The 22,839-nt window shown below is 45.4% G+C and overlaps 1 protein-coding gene across 2 annotated transcripts in view; it reads right to left on the bottom strand.

The window, feature by feature from the left end:
* ttll12 (tubulin tyrosine ligase-like family, member 12) overlaps nt 1-22,839 on the bottom strand; it is a 136,704-nt gene that overhangs the window by 62,167 nt on the left and 51,698 nt on the right. For both annotated transcript variants that reach the window (XM_083653744.1, XM_083653745.1), the window contains exon 5: nt 19,350-19,483. In XM_083653744.1, coding sequence (XP_083509870.1) covers nt 19,350-19,483 — 134 coding nt within the window. The remainder of the gene's footprint in view (nt 1-19,349; nt 19,484-22,839) is intronic.

The raw sequence follows: 22,839 nt of genomic DNA, 5'->3' as shown, positions 1-22,839 counted from the left end.
GCGCCAAGTTAAATCGTGAGGTGCCAAGTAGGCCAAGCTGGGAAGCGCCAAGTTAAACGTTAATGTACCAAGATCGTAGGCCTGACCGAGTTGGGAAGCGCCAGCCGCAAATAGCTGTAAGTCGCTAAAGGTCGAAGGCCAGAAAAGTACAGTCAAACTACCGGTGCCCGCAGATCTCAATTAACCTCCGGTAATCGGATCTTCCTTTTGGGGGATCAAGATCGAAGGGATCGAAGGCCCGACCGAGTTGGGAAGCGTCAGCCGCAAGTAGCTGTAAGTCGCTAAAAAGGTCGAAGGCCAGAAAAGTTAGATCGAAGGCCCGACCGAGTTGGGAAGCGTCAGCCGCAAGTAGCTGTAAGTCGCTAAAAAGGTCGAAGGCCAGAAAAGTTCAATCAACTACTAATGTACCAAGATCGAAGGCCCGACCGAGTTGGGAAGCGTCAGCCGCGAGTAGCTGTAAGTCTAGGGCTGCAACAACTAATCGATTAAATCGATTAAAATCAATGATCAAATTCGTTGGCAACGAATTTGATTATCGATTCGTTGCCTCGCGATTAGTTGGACCGCAGAGCCATCTGTTTTGTTGATAAAAAACAACAGCTGATCGCAGCTGCTGCGGCGCAGTGCTGGCTACGTCACTCCCTGGCCCCGCTGTCGCGGAGCCGACTACGTCACTCGCCTTGCGCACGCGCAGTAAACGACAAACAACTTGGAAACATGGCTGAGGAGAAAGCAGCTTGACCCAAAACGTAGCAAGTTTGGGAGCACTTCATATTAACTGGAAATAAAAAGTCTGTTACGTGCAAAATGTGCAAAGCCGATCTTGCATGGCATGGCACCACAACGGCCCTGCGTGAACACCTTAAACGCAAACATGTTGGATCATTGGATGGTGCCAAGGGAGCTCAGCAGCGGGGTAAGTTAACGTTATTCTACTACAAACTCGATATGCATGTAAACTAGTGTTACATTATTAGACCCATGTGTATTGTTGTTTGAAGTGGAAATGTTCGTCTCACAGCAGATAGTTTGTTTTGTTTATCTAACGTTAACAGTCGATGCGCATTCCGCCCGCATCCAGGTCGACAACATTAACGTTATAGCCGACCGGCTAGTTAACGTTACGTTAACTTGCTAACATTAGTGGTAGAGCAGACAGCAGATAGTTTGTTTTGTTTATCTAACGTTAACAGTCGATGCGCATTCCGCCCGCATCCAGGTCGACAACATTAACGTTATAGCCGACCGGCTAGTTAACGTTACGTTAACTTGCTAACGTTAGTGGTAGAGCAGACAGCAGATAGTTTGTTTTGTTTATCTAACGTTAACAGTCGATGCGCATTCCGCCCGCATCCAGGTCGACAACATTAACGTTATAGCCGACCGGCTAGTTAACGTTACGTTAACTTGCTAACGTTAGTGGTAGAGCAGACTTGGTCTGTAAACTAAGGCTGAAAGAGATGTTGTTGTCCCTTGTTCATTGGTGTGTGTGTGTGTGTGTGTGTGTGCGCGCGCATCTTAATGTAAGGAGTGAGCTAAGACAAATTTCATTTGAGGCTTCTGTTATATAAAGGCCTTCTTTACATAAGCAATTATCAACTAAATCATCAATGAGTGAGTTTTATGTTAACACATTGACTGCCAGACGTTTTTTTTTGCTGTAGGTAGCTTCTGCCAAGCCGTTTTTTGAGGATTATGGCTCATTTTATAAGAGCCGAGGATTCGTTTCAGCTTGGAGTTTGTGAACATACAATATGTCAAAAGTACTAATAGAATGTGTACTTTCTCTGTCTAAAAGAGTTAGTTTGTAGAGTTAGTAGTTATGTAAGCATTAGCAGTTGAATACAGCATGGTTTTAGCGTGAAAAAGAATATTCAGAGATAAACGGCTTTTTGTGAAATTGGATGGAACGGTCACTTTAACCATTCATTTTTGGCTCTCTCTCTCTCTCTCTCCCTCCCCCTCTCGCTCTCTCTCTCTCTCTCCCTCCCTCTCGCTCTCCCTCCCTCTCTCTCTCTCTCTCTCTCTCTCTCTCTCTCTCTCTCTCTCTCTCTCCCTCCCTCTCGAGTTGCTTCAACTCCGCCCTCCGTGGGCAGACAAGCTTGTCACCAGTCAGTGCTTTGCTGCTCTCCTGTGCCTGCATGTCTGGGCCGCTGTTTGAGGAAGTCGGGATGGACTCGCTCGTTTGGAGTTTTGGTTGAGAGAAGCTTTTGCGATTCTGGTCATATTTATGCTGCGTGTTTCAAAGTGTGTTCCTCCACCTGTAATCTATCACCCGATCATAGTAGATCGGCTGAATCTATTATGTAAATTTGCAATCCCGCATCGCCAGCAATCAGCGCGAAAAGGAGAATGGCTGGGCTGAGAATGGCTTGACAAGTTAAAAAAATGCTTTCCTTTCTCTAGCCAGGAGAGCACTGTTGCCACTTAGTGGGTCGGTGGAATGGGTTGTAAACGTTCGGTGGCTCCAATAATTATATAAGAGATGTAAAAGGCTTAGATGCACAACCCACCGTCAAAAAAAAAAAATCGATGCCAAAAACGTGTAAACACGTTGTTGGCAGGGAACAGCTGGATTCTGAAAACGTGTTCATACGTTGTTGGCAGTGAATGTGTTAATAGTGCTGTTAGGCATACTCGCTCATACTGTCTTTCTCATTTCAGAAAAAAACAACTCACCATGAGGCGTTTCGTTGTGGGGAATGCGGCTTGTACACCAAGGCAAGCAGCCATCATGACAGACAGTGTCCTGAACATGCTGGTCACCGACATGAGGCCCATGTCAATGGTTGGAGATGCAGGCTTCATTGCCATGATTAACACCCTCCACCCTGGCTACACTCTTCCTTCAAGAACATTCTTCACAAAACTGATGGAGCGAAAATATGAAGACACATTCCAGGAGCAGGTCCGTTAAAGCACTTTATTTAAGAAGATATGAAGATATCTGGAGGGAGGTGAAGTGGTGAAGGGCTAAAGGAAGTAGGCAGTGAAGGAGAGAGGAAGTAAAGTGGTGAAGGGCTAAAGGAAGTAGGCAGTGAAAGAGGAGGTGAAGGGCTGAAGGAAGGAGGCAGTGAAGGAGAGGGGAGGTGAAGGGGTGAATCTGTTATCTTCAATTTAACTTTTGTGTTTTAAATTTAACTGTGATTTTGTGATTCCCATTTTTCTTTGCAAGTTTGAAAGAAACCAGTGTGAATACAGTATACTATAAACAAGAGGGGACAAAGAAAAAAGATGTACCACCAAAAAAAACTCTTCATTTTCTTTGCAAGTTTAAAATAAAGTTTACCACTGAATACAGTAGAAGAGGGGACAAAGAAAAAAGATGTACCACACTGATGGACAGTCAATGTCAGAAAAAAGAAAAATAGCACTCGTTCGGTTCATGTTCTTGAGTAAATAAAAACAGTTTTCTACAATTTAACTTGGTTGTGGTTTCCCCCTTTTTGTATGCAAGTTTGAAGTGTTCCAATATAAACCACTAATGAATACAGTATAAACAAGAATGTTTTGATGCAGACTTATGTTGCAGGGACTACTAGAATCATCGTAATGTTGGAATTGTATGCATCAAAGGGTTAAATCGAGCATTTCTGAGCGATTTCAATATATCCGATTAATCGATTAATCGACAACTAACCCTACTGATTAATCGATTATCAAAATAATCGTTAGTTGCAGCCCTATGTAAGTCGCAAAAAAAAAGGTTGAAGGCCAGAAAAGTTCAATCAACTACTAATGTACCAAGATCGAAGGCCCGACCGAGTCGGGAGCGCCAGCCGCAAATAGCTGTAAGTCGCTAAAAGGTCGAAGGCCAGAAAAGTACAATCAACTACCGGTGCCCGCAGATCTAAATTAACCTCCGGTAATCAGATCTTCCTTTTGGGGGATCTCCTAGCCTATGCAGATGCCCTCCTCTTGCCTCAAGAGCAGCGCCACTGGCTAATGGAGTCATGCGCCAAAGTATTTGCCATGCATGCCGATTGCTAAATAAAGTTTGTTAAATCCTACCAACTGGCCTCTCATGATTGAAATATGTTTCTTTCACATAGGGTTGTGTTTTGATTTCGAGATTTTATTTTGTCCAATATTGAAATGTTCTACAATTGCATGTTGTGTTAACATTATTTCTATCTACCTTTCTATCTATTCAGGCTAATTTGGATGCTATTTGTCATCGAAATGTATTACCCCAATGCATGCTGGGATCTGCTGAGGGAGTGAGAGAGAGAGAGAGGGGGGACAGAGAGTGGAGAGTCCGCCACAATAATAGAACCGGCTAACTTTTTTTCCATCAGTCATTGACCGCTATTTAAACACAAATATTGATATACACAGACTGAAGATTGTTTCACAAGCGAAAATAGCATTATGTAGCGACCGGAGGAGGCGGTCGCTCTGATTGGTGACAGTTCTGCTCTAAGAAGCGCAAAGGATTATGGGAGTTCATGTTCTTGTGGGAAGCTTGTTACTGTACAGTTAAAAACGTGGTTTAGTGATGTTGTGCTCATGTTTTGATTGCATTATGTGGTAATGGCAATGTTTGTGTGGCCAGGATAATGTTTAGTTTTACTATCAATGTAGCCACCACGACTGAGACTGTTAGTGTGTTCGATCACCTCTGGCCGGAGTTTCTGCTAATGTTTGGTTAAAAGTAAGATATCTTTGCCAGTCTGCATTCTTCCACGCAAGCTCGCCACAATATTGTTTGGGGAGGGTCAATCATATTTTTCAAATCACTTGGGGAGGGTCAAGGTAAAATATATTTTGATCAGGGAAGGGGCACAGCTTTTTATTTCAGAGCACACCAAATCCCTCCAGTGACCCCCCTTTCTAAATAACGAACGGTCCCTTAAGGCTATTTTAAGGGTAGTTGTGGTTCTTTTCAGTCCTACTTAACACATTCACTGCCAGCCTTTTTTTTTTTACTGTAGGTAGGTTCTGCCAGAGGTTTTTTTTGAGGATTCTGGCTCATTTTACAAGAGCCGAGGATTATTTTCTGCTTGGAGTTTGTGAACACAAAGTTCACAAAAGTACTAATAGAATGTGTGCTTTCTCTGTCTAAAAGAGTTAGTTTGTAGAGTTAGTAGTTATGTAGATATTAGCCGTTGAGTACAGCATGGTTTCAGCGTCTGAGAGTGAAAGCTGAGATAATCGCAGTTTTGTGAAATTCAATCAAACAGGCAGAACAGTCACTTTAACCATTTATTTTTGGCATCAGTGAGAGATCAGACATCTAAACAATATAGTTCTGAACGCCCTCTCCTTCAAACTCCTCCCTCCGTGGGCGTGTCTGGTGGCTTTCAGCCTGCGTTTGTCACAAGCGAGTGTTCTGCTGCTGCGAGTTTGAGCAGCCTCCCTCCCTGGCAGCGAGTGTGGATAGGGCTCACTTGTTTCTTGGGTTTGAGAGCTTTGATGAAGCTTTGTGCGATTCTAGGCTTTATGCTGCGTGTTTCAAACTGTGTTTTCCACCCAGTCTATTTTTGGAATCCCCCACCACCAGCTCCCAGCGCGATAATGCGCGAAAGTGAAAGCGTTTTCGCCAATCCATTTTACAGTAGAGAATGGTTTCCTCGCGCGTTACCCTACAGTTTTGGCTCTGCTTTTCCTAGTGTGGAGAGCACTGTCGCCACTTAGTGGGTCCGTGGAATGGGTTGTACACGTTCGCTGACTCCAATATTTTTATAGGAGACGGGGGGAGCGTTGATCCACGCCCGACCGTCAAAAAAAAAAATTTTTTTTTTTTTAAAGACGAGATATCTCGTCTTTGGCAGTCAACGGTTGGATTCTGTAAGACGAGATATCTCGTCATTGGCAGTGAACGTGTTAAAAAAAAAAAAAAAAAATTATCTCAGGTCTCGCACTCTGTTTGCAGGTGCACAAGCCAAGTGCAAACTCTGGGAAAACTAGCTTAGCATGAACCTACTGTAAAATGGATAAAGAATGTAAGAAACACAAATGAAGAGGAATATTGATCATTTAAAGAGGACGGAGAACTTGAGTGCTTCTTTGTGTCCATGGGTTCAGGAAATTGCATCTGTCTGCTTTGTGATACCGTCATTTCACAATTCAAAAGGTCCACTTTGCATCGACGTCATGAAACAAAGCAGCCAAAGTTCAGTAGCCACTTTGTGAAGCGTGGAGCTCTGAGGGCTGAAGAGCCAGAGACTCAAACAGAACCCAACTGGTTTCAGGGAGGAAAGAGACGTTAGTCAATGTCAAGGTTGAGTACCACTGCTACAGTGTAGCACCTTGCAAAAGCAAGGCTTACAAAGTGCTTCACAAAATGAGCAAAAGCAATGAAAGAATAATAGGATAATAGAAAAGGAGCGACAACAATCTATTAAAAGAACACAATATAAAAGATCACCAAAGCAAACAGACATAAAAGGAGTTAAACAGAGATGATAAAGAAATGAAAACAAGAAAACACTGAACAGCCAGGATAAAGACAGATTTTAAACTTTCAACTGAGTTTGCAGCTATGGGATATAAAAACCATATAATAGCATATTACAGCATAGTACAGTATAAGTACCAGAAATGGCAACCAGAAACCAGAAATGGCCCTGGTGGTGACTGGGGACTTTAACAGGGCAAACCTGAGAGGGAGAATGCCCACGCTTCACCAGCACATTCACTTCCCCACCCGAGGCAGAAACACACTGGACCAGTGCTACTCAAATATCCGCCATGGCTACAAGGCCGTCCCCCGCCCCCCCTTCGGCAAATCGGACCACGCCTCCATTCTACTCGTACCCAGGTATCAACAAAAACTGAAAAAACAGCCCCCAGCATTCCGAACCGCCCACTGCTGGTCAGACCAATCAGACGACATCCTGAGGGACTGCTTTGACCAAGTGGTGTGGGAGGAGTTCAAAGCTGCAGGAGACCTGGGCAAGTATGCAGAGATGGTGTCATGCTTCATAAAGAAGTGTACCGACAACATAGTCCCCACAAAGAGAGTCAAAATAATGCCAAATCAAAAGCCCTGGGTCAACAGCGACGTCAGGGCTGCCCTTCACGCCAGGACCACCGCCTTCAGTTCTGGCACACCAGAACAACACAAGCAGGCACAATATGCCCTCCGGACCGCTATAAAAAAAGCACGGAGAGATTATGGAAGGCAGCTGGAGTCAAAATTGGACACTAACAACCCCAGACACCTGTGGAGAGGGCTCCATGCTGCCACAGACTTCAAAGAGGTGAAACGACAGAACCCCAGCACGTCACCCACCCTACCGGACGAACTCAACGTGTTCTACGCTAGGTTCGACCCCTCTGCCAGAGCGCCTCCCCTCCTCCCCCACCCCTCTCCTCCCCCCATCACCCTCCTCCTCCCCTCCACCCCCCCCACCTCCTCTCCCCCCCACCTCCTCTCCCCCCCATCACCCCTCCCCTCCCCCCCCTGCCACCTCTCCCCCCCATCACCCCTCCCCCTCTCCGCCCCCGACCACCTCCCCTCCCCCTCACCCCTCAGCACCCCCACCCCCTCCCATTCCCACCTAACCACCAACCCCCCCCCCCACCTCCCACCCCCCACAGATCCAGACCGCCCTCTCACCATCACTGAAGATGAAGTGTGCCGGTCGTTCCTGCGTATCAACCCACGCAAGGCGGCTGGCCCGGACGGCATCCCCGGGCGGGTCCTCAAGGCCTGCGCCCACCAGCTGGCAGGCGTATTCACAGACATTTTCAACCAGTCTCTCTCCCTCCGACGAGTTCCCTCCTGCTTCAAAGCAGCGACAATCATCCCCATTCCCAAGCAGCAAAAAGTGACCAGCCTCAATGACTGGCGCCCAATAGCCCTCACGCCAATAGCCAGCAAGTGCTTTGAAAAGCTGGTCATATCAAAGATCCGCCCCACACTCCCCCCGGACCACGACCCGCTACAATTTGCATACTGCCCCAACAGGAGCACAGCGGATGCAGTAGCACACGTGCTCCACACCGCCCTGTCCCACCTGGAGGGGAAGGACACCTATGTAAGAATGCTGTTCGTGGACTACAGCTCAGCATTCAACACCATAGTACCCTCCAGGCTGGTACGCAAGCTCAAGGATCTGGGACTAAACACAGCAATGTGCGACTGGATCCTGGATTTCCTGACAGACCGCCGCCAGGTGGTGAGGGTGGGCAACCTCACCTCCTCACCACTGACTATCAGCATAGGAGCGCCCCAGGGGTGCGTCTCCAGCCCCTTCTGGTATGACCTCTACACCCACGACTGCGTGGCGACTCAAACTTCGAACACCATCGTGAAGTTTGCAGACGACACAGCGGTCGTGGGGCTGATCTCGGGGGGCGACGAGACGGCCTACAGAGAGGAGGTGGGGGCCCTGGAACAACGGTGCCAGGACAACCACCTCTCTCAGAACGTCTCCAAGACCAAGGAGATCATTGTAGACTACAGGGGGGGGGGGGGGGGGGGGGGGGCACACACCCCCCAATCACCATCAATGGCACAGTGGTGGAAAGGGTCGACAGCTTCAAGTACCTGGGAGTCAACATCCACCAGGACCTGACTTGGGCCGTCCACACCGCCACAGTTGTCAAAAAGGCCCAACAGCGAATACACAGACTCAGGCGCCTGAAGAAATTTGGACTAAGGCCAGAAATCCTTACGGACTTCTACAGAGGCACCATTGAAAGCCTGCTGACTGGCTGCTTCACCACCTGGTACGGGAACTGTACCACCATGGACCGCAGGGCGCTACGGAGAGTGAGACGCGCGGCCCAGCACGTAACAGGAAGTGAGTTGCCAGAACTGCATGAACTGTATAAACAGCGGTGCCTCAGGAGGTCCCTGAAGATCATCAAAGACACAAACCACCCCCACAACAGCCTGTTTTCCCTGTTACCCTCAGGGAGAAGATACAGGGTTCCAAAAGCACGCACAAATCGCTTGAGGAACAGTTTCTTCCCGCAGGCCACGAGACTCCTTAACATACACAAATAGTGTAGTAGCCGTACTGTACCGCACTGTAGCTGCTACCATAACGTATGTCTAATGTTTAATTGTATGTTTAATAAGGAATATGCTATTTGCACCTGTATGTCAAATACGCCGAATTTAAAGCGCAGAGTTTAATTGTATGTTTAATAAGGAATATGCTATTTGCACCTGTATGTCAAATACGCCGAATTTAAAATGTTTAAGCACGTCTAAAGTATGCACATGACATGTGCACCTATGTGCAGTGAATATGCCACTGTCTCTGACTTGTCTTATCACTATACTGCCTTATTGCTTGTTGTGTCTCTTGTTGTTTTTGCACTCATATGCCCTGTCACATTTGTACTATGTTGTAAACGGAGTCCTCAGCACAAGAATTTCACACGTGATACTTGTACCATGGAGTGACAATAAAAATCTTGAATCTTGAAGTATAGTTATATATCTCTGTAGTTAGTCTGGTTGGAGTATTAGTGAGAGGTTAACTAACAAAGTCAGCCTGGGTTTCACTCACACAAAGCACAAAGGGAGGAAGAGGTCATAAGGTCAGGCTGCAGAGGGGAGACACAGACATATGTGATAACATTTTGTGCCACACAGACCAGTAACGCACACTTCAGCAAAAGACTAGTGTGGACCGGGTGACCTGATTAGTACCGTTTACATACATGAGAGAGGTACACAAAAAGCCAAGTGCACACGACACATGTACTAACATGAACGCGTATGGAGTAGAGAGGCATCAGTTCAATCAATAGACATTGAGGGGCCCTTTACACGAGGACGGTTTCCTATGGTGACGGGGAATTATTTTATCGTTAGTGCCTCCCTTTTATACGGCGACGGCGAATTCGCGCTTAGGAAACGACACTTTTTGAAACCACCCTCCAGAGTGAAATTCTTGGTGACGCTCCCCACTGATCGCTCCATGTAATCGCTTTGAGATGGCTCATTTCAGAAACTCTGACGCGCCTGCACACCCGGAAAAGTCACACAGCAGACGTGCTGTGGATTTCTGACGTCCTCTGACGTTAATAGATAAATAAAATGTTTTCCAGTTAGGCTGCAAACTTGTTTTAACATGCAAATCGGAGTCGTTTCTGACGAGAATAAAGTAACGTTAACGCTACGTTATGTCAGACTGTTCTCACCCCCCATGCCAAAGCCCCCGCCTCGGCCATGAGAGGCTCAGTGCACTGCTGCTGCTGCTCCTGCGTGCGCCCCCGCGGCCCAGAGCTTGGGGCTCGTGCATGAGCCCCTCGTGCGACGAGCAACGCCCCGTTGACCATCACACTGCCACCTAGCGACCTGGCATGTTAGGAGGCTGAAGAACTACACACTAGGTACACACTAGGGGTTAAGAGGTTAATACTGAGAGAGGATTCAGATGCCAAGGGGGGGCTCTAGGGGTTAAGAGGTTAATACTGAGAGAGGAAGTCAGATGCCAAGGGGGGCCGTTAAGTGATGATTGAGTGAGTCAAATGAGAGCCACACACACACACACACACACACACACACACACACACACACACACACACACACACACACACACACAAAGTGAATGAGCAATGTGTGACCTTTATCTTTATTGTTTATTTGACAGGGACAATGCACAATAAATATATTGCACCAGAAATAGCTAGTAGCTAATTTGCATCTGTTGTCCCTGGGCGGGAGAAGACAACCTTTTGACCTTTAACCCTGAAAGACCGAGTCAGAAACCAAAATAGGGTCTAGGGCAGCGTTTCTCAACTGGTGGGTCGCGGGGCCGTTTTGATTGGGTCGCGGACATTGGCCAAAAAACCCCAAAACAAAACATTTTTTATTTTATTTTTAAATATATATTTCATTTGAGTTAAATTCAGATTATTGAAACTGGATTAGCCTGACCAGTTTTACTTGTTTAACAAGCTGAAGCATATGCTCTGCCTGTAATTCAAGAGAAGTCTGCCTTTTCATTTCATATTTAATTTTAGTTCAATTCAGATGATTGAAACTGGATTAGCATGGCCCCAGTTTAATTAAAAGTTATGACCAGTTTAACTAAAAAGCATATAGCCTGCCTGTGATTCCTTTTTATTTCATATTACCGTAAATTCCGGACTATAAGCCGCACCTTTTTTCCCGTTTTTTGGGCTTTTTTGGCCCCTGCGGCTTATATAACGGTGCGGCTTATCTATGGATTTTTTCCAAAAAAAAAAAAAAAAAAAAAAAAAAAATCTCTCTTTTTTAGCACTCTTTCTAACTATAAATCCTATATAACTATAATAAGTTTTAATTTCCTCTCTTGCCCTCTTTTCACCACACTGTATGACACTGTATGACACTGTGTGCACTGTAAAAAACAACACAGGTGGTGTTGTGTTATGTTGTTTTGTTGAAATGTTAATAAATGGGAGCTTCCTCAAACAGCCATCTCTTTCCCGACAATCCCCTCTGTGCATGAACCCTTACATATGGTAATTAAACATTAAAACACAAAAAAAAAAAAAAAAAAAAAAAACATTAACACATTGACTGCCAGACGTTTTTTTTTGCTGTAGGTAGCTTCTGCCAAGCCGTTTTTTGAGGATTATGGCTCATTTTATAAGAGCCGAGGATTCGTTTCAGCTTGGAGTTTGTGAACATACAATATCTCAAAAGTACTAATAGAATGTGTACTTTCTCTGTCTAAAAGAGTTAGTTTGTAGAGTTAGTAGTTATGTAAGCATTAGCAGTTGAATACAGCATGGTTTTAGCGTGAAAAAGAATATTCAGAGATAAACGGCTTTTTGTGAAATTGGATGGAACTGTCACTTTAACCATTCATTTTTGGCTCTCTCTCTCTCTCTCTCCCTCCCCCTCTCGCTCTCTCTCTCTCTCTCCCTCCCTCTCGCTCTCCCTCCCTCTCTCTCTCTCTCTCTCTCTCTCTCTCTCTCCCTCCCTCTCGAGTTGCTTCAACTCCGCCCTCCGTGGGCGGACAAGCTTGTCACCAGTCAGTGCTTTGCTGCTCTCCTGTGCCTGTCTGGCCTGTCTGCACGGCCGCTGTTTGAGGAAGTCGGGATGGACTCGCTTGTTTGGAGTTTTGGTTGAGAGAAGCTTTTGCGATTCTGGTCATATTTATGCTGCGTGTTTCAAAGTGTGTTCCTCCACCTGTTATCTATCACCCGATCATAGTAGATCGGCTGAATCTATTATGTAAATTTGCAATCCCGCATCGCCAGCAATCAGCGCGAAAAGGAGAATGGCTGGGCTGAGAATGGCTTGACAAGTTAAAAAAATGCTTTCCTTTCTCTAGCAAGGAGAGCACTGTTGCCACTTAGTGGGTCGGTGGAATGGGTTGTAAACGTTCGGTGGCTCCAATAATTATATAAGAGATGTAAAAGGCTTAGATGCACAACCCACCGTCAAAAAAAAAAAATCGATGCCAAAAACGTGTAAACACGTTGTTGGCAGGGAACAGCTGGATTCTGAAAACGTGTTCATACGTTGTTGGCAGGGAATGTGTTAAAACACCCGCGGCTTATAGTCCGGTGCGGCTTATATAAGAAAAAAATAGTCAACTTTGCAGGTGCGGCTTATACACCGGTGCGGCTTATAGTCCGGAATTTACGGTAGTTAAATTCAGACTATTGAAACTGGATTAGCATGACCAGGTTAACTTGTTTTATTATTATTATTATTATTAACTTGTTTAAAAACATATAGGCATGTAATTCAAGATAAGTCTGCCTTTTATTTCATATTTCATACAGTTCAAATAAGACTTTCTGAGCATGACCAGTTTGACTTGTTTAAATTTAAAAACATATAGGCCTGTAATTCAAGTCTGCCTTATTTCAATTGGTTTTTAGCCCTAGTTGCACTTCTGTTGCACTTTTTTGTTCATTTGAGGTTTATAACAGTGCATGAAGGCATTGTGTATTAAATGAATGCGCTATTTTTTGTGCAATAAATTTGAGTGGTTTAAAAAAAATCTGAAATTTGGGTCGCGACTTCATGACAAGGAAAATAGTGGGTCCTGAGGCTACACCAGTTGAGAACCACTGGTCTAGGGGGCCCTTTACACAAGGACAGTTTCTGAAAGAAACGACACAATAGCGTTTCCTTCACACGTTTTCCTTCACACCTTCTCCCTGTTTACATGAGCGCTGTTGAATTTTTAAAACGCTGTGATGTACATGCCAGGTCGCTAGGTGGCAGTGTGATCACCTTATTCTTTGCCCATACAAGGACGTTCTGCATGACGTAATTTCGTAATCGTCTTTCCTGTTTTAAACGCGGAAGTAGAGTAGGCTTTCCGCAGTCATTTAGACTTGCCAAAAAGCTTTTTTCAAGCAAAAAAACCCCCAAACTGTTTTAAAGTTTTAATATTTGTCAGGTGAGAACGTAACATATATGTGACCAGTTTATCAGAATATCGCCTATTGGAAATCTTTAACGAGCAGCGAGGACCGGGAGCGCTGGCTGTGCTGACACCGGTCGGACTGTCAAACCCTACTGTAGTTAGGCTACTGGCAGTGAGAAAACACTGTCGATGTGCTTTTGTAACTAACATTAAATGCCGACCGGGTACAGCCATCGGCTCCTCGCAGCAGTAACGTTCTGAACATGTAACTGAAGTTGGCCGCAGTGTAGCTTAATTCTGAATGTTGCCAAACTTCAGTCATACTGATGTTTTATTTGGTTGCCAACTCGCGCACGGCTATGGCGTAATCGCGTGTGTCGCGTGTGCAGGCACGTCAGAGTTTCTGAAATGTGCCGTTCCAAAGTGATTACATGGAGCACTCAGCCCCGCTCAGCGGGAAGCGTCTCTAAACAATTCCACTCTGGAGGGTGGTTTTAAAATGTGTCGTTTCCTAAGCGCAAATTCACCGTCGCCGTCTTAACGGGAGGCACTAACGATAAAAGAATTCCCCGTTTCCATAGGAAACCGTCCTCATGTAAAGTGCCCCTAGGTCTTTGAGGTTTAACCAGAAGTGTGCTAAAGAGACGAGGACGCCCCATTTACATTCCAAAGGCCTGTGGAGGGATTCTCCTTATCTCCTTCTTAAGGGCTTATCGTGCATTCCTTTATAACTGGGGACTGGTAATCTTACGACTTCAAAGGTCATGAGCTGGGCGGTGACGTCATCAGAGCTGGTATTTCCCATTCCAAACTCGTAGGAGCATCAGCAGCCCCAACCTAAAAAATCCAAGATGGCTGCGCCGCGCAACAACAGTAGTAGTAATTGTAGTAATATTGTTTAGCACTTGTGTTTTGTTTGTGTCTCATTAAATCAGCTGTACACACAGCACTGCCTAACTTCTATCTGTGTGGACATGATGCTGCAGTGTTTGTATGCGCAAAATGCCGTGAAATGCCATGTTGTCAATTGTTATTGCTAACAATGGCTAGCCTGGCTAGCGACTGGATCTGACCAATGAACAGTGAACTTCCCAGCTCAAGTTTTCTGCAAATGGAACGCTAACAAAACGGATATGATGTCATTTAGCCTCCACATCCCAGTTATTTTGCGATAAAGGAACGCACGATCATTATACTCGAGCAAGCTCCGTGGGGGTGGAGCTCCGCGAGTCTCCGTGAGTCACCGTGCGGACCTCGCGCTGGGGCAGATGCTATTATACTCAGAAGTGATCAGCCAAGTGATCAGCATGTATTGTACAATGGTAATAGTGAGAACAGCCCGTGAAAATTCGCAATGAAATGCTATTATGTGCAGTACTGAGTGCGCTTTCACTCTCAAACGACTGTACATCAGCACATGAATGAATCACCAAACTTGTTTTTACTGAAAGCCGTTTTAGTTCTCAGCCCTGATAGCCTACTCTGTACTGCTTTTAATCGCTCTCAATCATGCTCTCAACACAACACATTTACTTGGTGAAATGACTAAAAATGAACAGTTGCAAATCAAAGTTTATAGCCTACCACATGGGTCAAGAAATGTGGGGAAAACACAGCTCAGTGTTCAGGGCTCAGTGGCTTGAAAGCAGCCATGTTTGGAGAGAAGCCGTGCGGAAGTCGCGCTGTGAGAAAAAAAATCAGGCACACGGTGGGCGCCCTACGGAGGTAGCGAATAACCACGCCCAACAAATTTACGTAATTTGACGCGCCCGGCCCTCGCTCCACCCGCGCGCCCTTCACGGCATGGTGAGCATAAAGCAGCCCTTTACTTCTCCTGCCGACTGAGGAGGCGATAGACTAGAGAGAGTTTTTACATCCTAACGGTCTCGTTATAGTCGAGTCTCCAGACTCTCTCACACCTACAGGTCTGAACCAAGAGTATGATCAAACATTTTCTCTAAAAGGATAACAATGGTGTTAACTCTCTCTATTTTATCCAACTTATTTTTGAATGCCCCACTGTAAAAAATAATTGTGCGTTGTCGAGAAGGTCGCCATAGATGAAAGGTCAGCGACCTAGGATTACGAGGTCAGCTCACTGGGCACCTGTTAAGAACCGCAGTCGGGCTGATCCTGTACGCCATGTGATCAAAAGGAAATGAACAATCCCACAAGAACTGCCGTATGGTAACCAAATGCTTGATGCTAGAAGCTAAAATGTAAGCGAGTAATTAATGATGATTAAACAAATGTAATAACCTCTTAAATAATTAACAAATGTAATATCCTCTTATAACCGATGTATTAAATATATCCCAAGGAGATGTAATGGAAATAATCAACTGTACCCATGAATGAAATTCAGAGAACAGAGTTAAAAGAGTCAAGCCATGTGATTGATCCCAGATGTGGGGAACTGTATGGAGTACATTCCAATGCTATGTTGTCATGCAAGCTGTAACAAGGAACAGTGTATGAGGAGCTGGGGTTCAGTGAGCTACATTCTCAATGTATGATTCTCTATTGTGGGGAAAGTGGGAAGAAGGATGTAGCCATTCCCAGTAGTCCATAACTAACAAAGCAGGATGTACCATATGTGGGGGGCTGAGTCGCACAGGAAACACGAAAGAAGGAAAAGCCTTACAAAGTATTATATGAGGCGCGTAGGAGTGTACGAGGAAGGAATGGCCGAATATGGGCGAATGAGTCGCGATGACTTGCCATAGGGCGGTATATAACCAAGAGACTTTGGCTCAAACAGGGCCAGTTCGCAAGCTGCTATGAAGAGCCCCTGAAGAGGAGACTTCACTTTGGACCTTGTAAAAGGAATAAGGATTAAGTAATAAGGAGAACCAAGGTCCGGGTTAACGTGACTTATTGTTGCAGCTTGCTATTTCCTAAATGGTATTCTACTTGATTTGAAAAGATGGCCACCTACACTCAGTCTCTTGTACCCTGGCTGAATTGAACATAACTTGGTCAATAAGTATGTAACATACAAAATAAAACAACCCGTAATATCTTAATTTTATGTAGAATGCAGAGGACATGTAACTGTTTAGTTAAACTTGCATTCCAGGAATATTGTGCTCTTAAGATGACGTTAGTGGCTCGAGTCTGTTTCGTCCTGAAACCCACATAGGTTGCGCCAGGCGTAACCTATGTGCGATTCGAAATAACGCATCCGAGATAGAAAACGTTATGAATATAGCCACGTTATAAACAACAAACTAACGCTGGTGATCCGTATGGAAACAGTGTTACTCGAAATGGTTAAAAGTTATATCAATTTGGTCATTCAGTGGCGTTTTACTGCCATGTAACATAACTAACTAGCGGCTAATATTAGCCACACCAGGCGATTACCCATGAATGCACTGCGCTCTTAAAGGGATATTTATCGACAAGATGATGCCAAGCTGGACCTGATGATTTGCTCCGTTCGCCCAGACGGGTGTCAAGCTGTCAGCAACAAGGCTGGGAGGATCACACCGGAAGAAGCACCCATCAGGCAGATCAGGCAAAAATGGCCGCCAAAAATAAGGTGGATAGGTTTTCTTTTTCCAGACCTTGACATGCATATCTGTAAATGTGTTTAATTATACAGGAGGTGAGCCGGTGCCCCCGCCCCTTTTTTTTTACCTGATTGTCTCTTTTTAGCTGCGACCAGCAGCTCTATAAGTCACTCTGTCGGTTGGTTGGTCGACAAAAGGTTCGCCACCCTTTAGCGGGCACAGTTTTCGCCCTAGAGCCCCAAACGGACTGGGAGCGAAACTTGACACACGTCACTTGACACACATCAATTTCTGCCCCTATAGCGCACTGCAAGCATCAGATCTGAAATGGTATACACCACAGCATGACAGAACTAGCAGGATTTTTGGGAAAAGGCCACTAATTTATATGTAGGCAGGCACAATGGCCGATGAATAAAAAGTTGTTATACTGTAGTTTTGCGCCGCTGTCAGTCAGAGGCTGTAATTAATCGTCCTACCTGTCCATCATGCAGTGCTGCGGGAGGATGAAAAAACGAAGCAATTCAGTCTGTCGAAACTTTTTACCGATCTAATCTCATCATGAGATGCAGGGAAATATATTCTAGTAATGTATGTGTTTAGAAGAGTTCTCTCTTTGATCACAGTCTTTCTATAGTGTAGTGTAGCATTATATTTTACATGCTTGCTATATTTAAACTGCAGTGAGATTTGTTTGCGGAGCATATGGCGGCAGGGATGAAAGTCCCTGCGTGGAGAGAGGGGGTGGCTCAGAGCACTTTGGTCTGCTGGATCCTCATTTGACGCTCCAAAATCGAAACAGGTTTGGACTACAGCGTCAAGGCAGTTTGATGCGCATCAGAACACTCTTTGTACGCGTTCGTCCGTTTCAAACAACGGGTGGGCTTCAAAACGCAAGCGTCAGACGGGGCTTAGGAGGCTGAAATTTAGCATGGAGGTCAAGTGTGTGTGTGTGTGTGTGTGTGTGTGTGTGTGTATTTCCGTTCATGCAAACCGGCTAAAAATGGGATGGGGAGGGGGGGGGGCACATTTGGAAATGCAGGATGGCAGGGGCAAAGGGCTGAAATTTGGCATGGAGGACAAGTGTGCATGTGTGTGTGTGTGTGTGTGTGTATGTATGTGAAGGTGTGCGTGTGTGTTCAATTAGCTAATAGGGGCGGTGGGCAGCAAATTAGGGGGGGGGGGGGGGGGCAGAGCCATACTACTGATATCAGCTGAACTTTGAACGAGCTCTTGTGAAGTGTGAACTTGCACAACACTGGTTTGGGTGGGAGTACCTCAACAACATGTCTAATTATTTTCAACATGGAAAATGGCCCTACCCTTACCCCAAAACCACCCACATCCCTTAAACACTCCCCCTAGCCACCCCTCAAGCCTCGATTCTCTATGACCTTCCTATCCCTAGCTACGGCCCCTATCGGTGTGAATGGCAAGGCTCCTGCCCGACACTTCCGTGACGTGCTGCTTCGGAGATGCTTCTGGTGTGTCCCAGCCATGACATACATGTCTTTGATGGTGGGAGGAAACCGGAGGACCCGGAGGAAACCCACACCAACACGGGGAGAACATGCACACTCCCCACATAAAGGACCTGGGATGGACTGGAGTTCGAACCCGGGTCCTTCTTGCTGTGAGCCAACAGTGCTAACCACTGAGCCACCGTGCCGCAGAGATGCTCACAAGTAATTTTTTGCAAGTCCAAGTCAAGTCTCAAGTCTTTGAGCTAGAGTCCAAGTCAAGTCTCAATACTTTGGTCACAAGACCAAGTCAAGTCTCAAGTCTCTTATGGATGAGCGTTCTATCATCTGCTGCATGCCATCCAGTCTGCTTAGAACACTGCATAGCGAAATCTAAGGAATCCAAAGCATGTATAGTATTATATACTCACTCCTTTATCTATTAGCATACAGTATCAGCATTGATTAGTTGACATTATTATTAGTAGACCTTTTCTTAATGTTAATACACACAAAAATAAAGATTGTTCACAAGTCCCAAATCTCAAGTCCAAGTCACGTCTCAAGTCTTTGAGGACAAGTCTCAAGTCAAGTTTCAAGTCACTCTGTGTGTGACTTAAGTGCGACTCAAGTCCAAGTCTCAGGTTCATGTCCCCATCTCTGCCGAGCCATCAAATTAGATGCGCTATAAGATTAAAAAGAGTACCTGGTTTTTGTCATTGATGTTATTTCTCATTTTGTTCATTGGTATGAGACATATCACTAGGTGAAAAAGTGAACAGCGAGCACACTCCAAGCAAGACATGTAATACCATGTCACAGCAGAAAAGCCAGCACAAAAAAAAGAAAAAAAAAAACACTGAAGAAGGCCTGCGTGCCCAAACCGTTTGTTGCTGTGCTGCTGCCCTACCCAGACTAAGATATTAAAACCTCTAAAATGACTTTTTTGAATATCAATAGGTGCTCACACTACACCGGTTATGATTTGCCCTAAACATCACACCTGTATGAGTAACCATCTCGCGTCAATGCCAGTGAACAAGGTAAATTAACTTACGTACCAGAATAAAAGCGACTTTGATTGCCCTTACCTCCCAGTACAAGTCAGATGGCTCGGGGGTGGCAGAGCTGACCCCGTCCAGGTCAGCTGGTACCCATGGCAACAGACGGCACCGCCTCACCAGGGGATTCGTCTCACCGTAAGCGTAATCACGCGTTACTTCATCTGTGAGAGTGGTAACAAGGTGACAAAGACGAGACAATGACAATGGGGATATGTATAACCATTTAGGGCATCCTCCTCATTCAGAGGTTTAGCTGTCATTCCTCAGTCCAAGCATTGTCAGTTGTCATGTCTCCTAGTAAACCATGTCGAGTGTGCTCTGAAACACCTTCAGTCCTCACACAAAAACGCTGTCATTCTTCCTGCAATACTGTTTCACTCCTCACACGTCAGTCATCGCACAATACGGCTTCACTCGTCAGTCATCAGTCCTCACTCGTCAGTCATCACTCGTCAGTAATCAGTCCTCACTCATCAGTCATCACTCCTCACTCGTCAGTCATCAACTTATCACTGAAACTAGCTGTCAGTCATCACTCCTCACGTCTCACACGAAAACGGTGTTATTTCTCCTGCAACGTGCCTCAGTTATCACTCAAACTAGCTGTCAGTCATCACTCCTCACGTCTCACATGACGTCATTCGTTGTTTTTGGTTGTTCTTCCGTGTGTGATGAGTTTGAGTGATAACTGAGGCATGTTGCAGGAGAAATGACAACCCGATCTCCAATTTTTTTTTAAATAGCAACGTTTGTGGACCAACGTTGTGGTTATAATTTCGGCTCAGAAATTGTAAAATGGTAAGGGTTTAGGGGTAGGCATGGTTTGGGCATGGTTTACGGAGATTTTCTGTTTCTAAGCCCTCCCCCTAAGATCTCAGAACGTTACCATTTTACAATTTTCGAGCCAAAATTGTAACATAGGTTGGTCCAAAACGTTGCTATTTTACAATTTTCTGTGAGCGTTTTCGTGTGAGACATGAGGAGTGATGACTGACAGCTAGTTTGAGTGATAAGTGATGACTGACGAGTGAGGAGTGATGACTGACGAGTGAGGACTGATGACTGACGAGTGAGGACTGATGAATGACGAGTGACGCCGTATTGTGCGATGACTGAGTGAAACAGTAATGAAACAGTAATGCAGGAAGAATGACAGCGTTTTCATGTGAGGACTGAAGGTGTTTCAGAGCACACTCGACATGGTTTACTAGGAGACATGACAACTGACAACGCTTAGACTGAGGAATGACAGCCAAACCTCTGAATGAGGAGGATGCCCTAAAATGGTTGCCGTAGAGATGCTGTTGGGAAACCAAACCACCAACTGCTTCGTTTGGCAACCTGCAACAATAGAGGCAAAGGTACGCACGCACGCACACACACTGCAGACATGTAGTCGTTAGTATTGATTTGAGTGTTCAAAGGATTTTTACCAGCCGTGACAGCAGGGGTGGTATCAGAATGAGAATCAGAATCAGAATCACTTTTATTGCCACAGTATGCAAGTTACATACGAGGAATTTGTCTTAGTGTCTGTATGCAGCGTAGCGGTCACATCAATATACAGAGATAAGAAGTAGGAAGATAACTAAAGACAATCACAAAGTTGCAAGTGCAATCAAATAAATATATACATAGGCCACTATTCTCCCACAGGCCTTCGGCGCTAAAACGGGCCTTCGGCGCTAAAAAACGTGCCTTGCCCCTGCCTCGGGAAGATATCAATATGGCTTTACGCTGCCAAATGCGCTTTAGGCCGAATGGGCGTGGCGCACTCCCTGAATGGGCGAGAATGGGCGTTTTCGGCGTTAAATATCGGCCTAATGATATCTTCCCACCTGGCGTAAATTTAGCGCTTTGCGCTTTTGAAAACCAGGCCTATTCAGTGCGCTGGTTGCGTGGAGCGCTCCCCTCTGGCTCCCCTCTGTCACCCTTCTCTGTGTCACTCTCTCCCTCTCTCCTCAGTCTGACAGGCACAATACGACTCTCTCTCTCTGACTCCCTCGCTGAGACAGACACAACACACTTCCCATAGGAAAAATAAGTTGTAAGTTCACTGCCTGGCATGTCCCAGCATGCATTGTGGTACTCCATTTCGCTACTAAATAGCAACCAAATGAGCCGAAAACCTATATAAAGGTAGATCTAAATAATGTGTAATGGTAACACAACCTGCAATTGTAGAACATTTCAATATTGGACCAAATAAAACATCGAAATGAAAACACCACCCTATGTGAAACATATATGTCCTCCTGGGCCTATATATATCCCTTGTCGATTTAACGTGATTTAGATAAGTGACAGCGGAACGCGCTTCTACTGTCATCTGCTATACTGTGATGTCCGCTCCAATAACTTGGCCCTACTTCACATTTAGTTTTACAATAAAAACACATTTATGCAATGACTTTACATAATGTAGGGTATATTTATGTGCATCATCCTTCCTGCAGCAGGCGAGAGAAAATGAATCTTTCTGGACAAACTTTCACCAATCTAATAGGCTATATTTTTCTAGCTGATGCATTTAGAACATTCTTTTCACTTTGATCTTGCTATAGTGTAGGGTATTTACATGCTTGCAGTATTTAAACTGCAGTTAGATTGGTTTGAGAAGCATAATAATATGGAATAATAGCCTATATATGGAGACAGACAGACTGGATGAAGGGAGGGGGGGGGGGGGCAGAGCGCTTGGCTTTGTCTGGTTTTACCGGATTTGTCCAGGAATTGGAGCTTAAAAGGCAAGCGTGTGACTCTTTACTGCAATTCTCCAATGAGCGGACTATGCATAATTTTACGCTTAAAAGGCGTGGTTATAATGGTTGAGGCTGCGTGTAGCGCCGATACCAAGATAGCGAGTGCGCTGGTCCACACCCACTTACTGCGCCAGGCGGCCTAGCGCTAGGCCTTAAACGCAGTTTCTACGCCGATTGCAACGATAGGGCCCAATATGTACATGAGTGGTGAAGTGTTCTGTGGATGATAAATATGAATTTACGTTGTATTGTTTTCACCTAGTGAATGTGTGTGTGTGTGTGTGTCATCATGGCAAAATGCGGTCCTGGAGACACCTAGGCTGAATCCAAATGTCCAGACTTTACTACACTTGCAGACTCGTGGACTTTGCGGGTGATGTAATGAATACGCAATTTAGCCATAGCCAGGTCCTAATTTACAAACACTAGTGCAGTGCCTGTTCCCCCTATGCACCACCCCGTGGGCACCCCCCCCCGCGCGCACACACACTGCACTCTGTCAGGTCCCCCTAAGCGCACTCCCCAGTTTGAAGTCGATCCGACAAACGGTTCTCGAGATACGCGAAGGACAGGCATACAGGCAGTCCTGGAATTATTGTATCGATTTGAACAGGCGCCCCGACCGACCAGAGGAGGTGCTAGTTAGTGCAATCTAGTGCACTTTTGAGAGCAAAATTAAGAAGCTAGATCTATGAAGAACGTTGTGCACTTTTAAACAATGTTGTGCTTCCGAAGAAAAGGAAGAAGTTTACAAT

This window comes from Poromitra crassiceps (genome assembly GCF_964638095.1).
Source record: "Poromitra crassiceps genome assembly, chromosome: 2".
In the NCBI taxonomy this organism is placed as follows: Eukaryota; Metazoa; Chordata; class Actinopteri; order Beryciformes; family Melamphaidae; genus Poromitra; species Poromitra crassiceps.
Note: the sequence above shows the minus strand (reverse complement) of the source record. Positions and strands in the feature narration are given on the sequence as shown.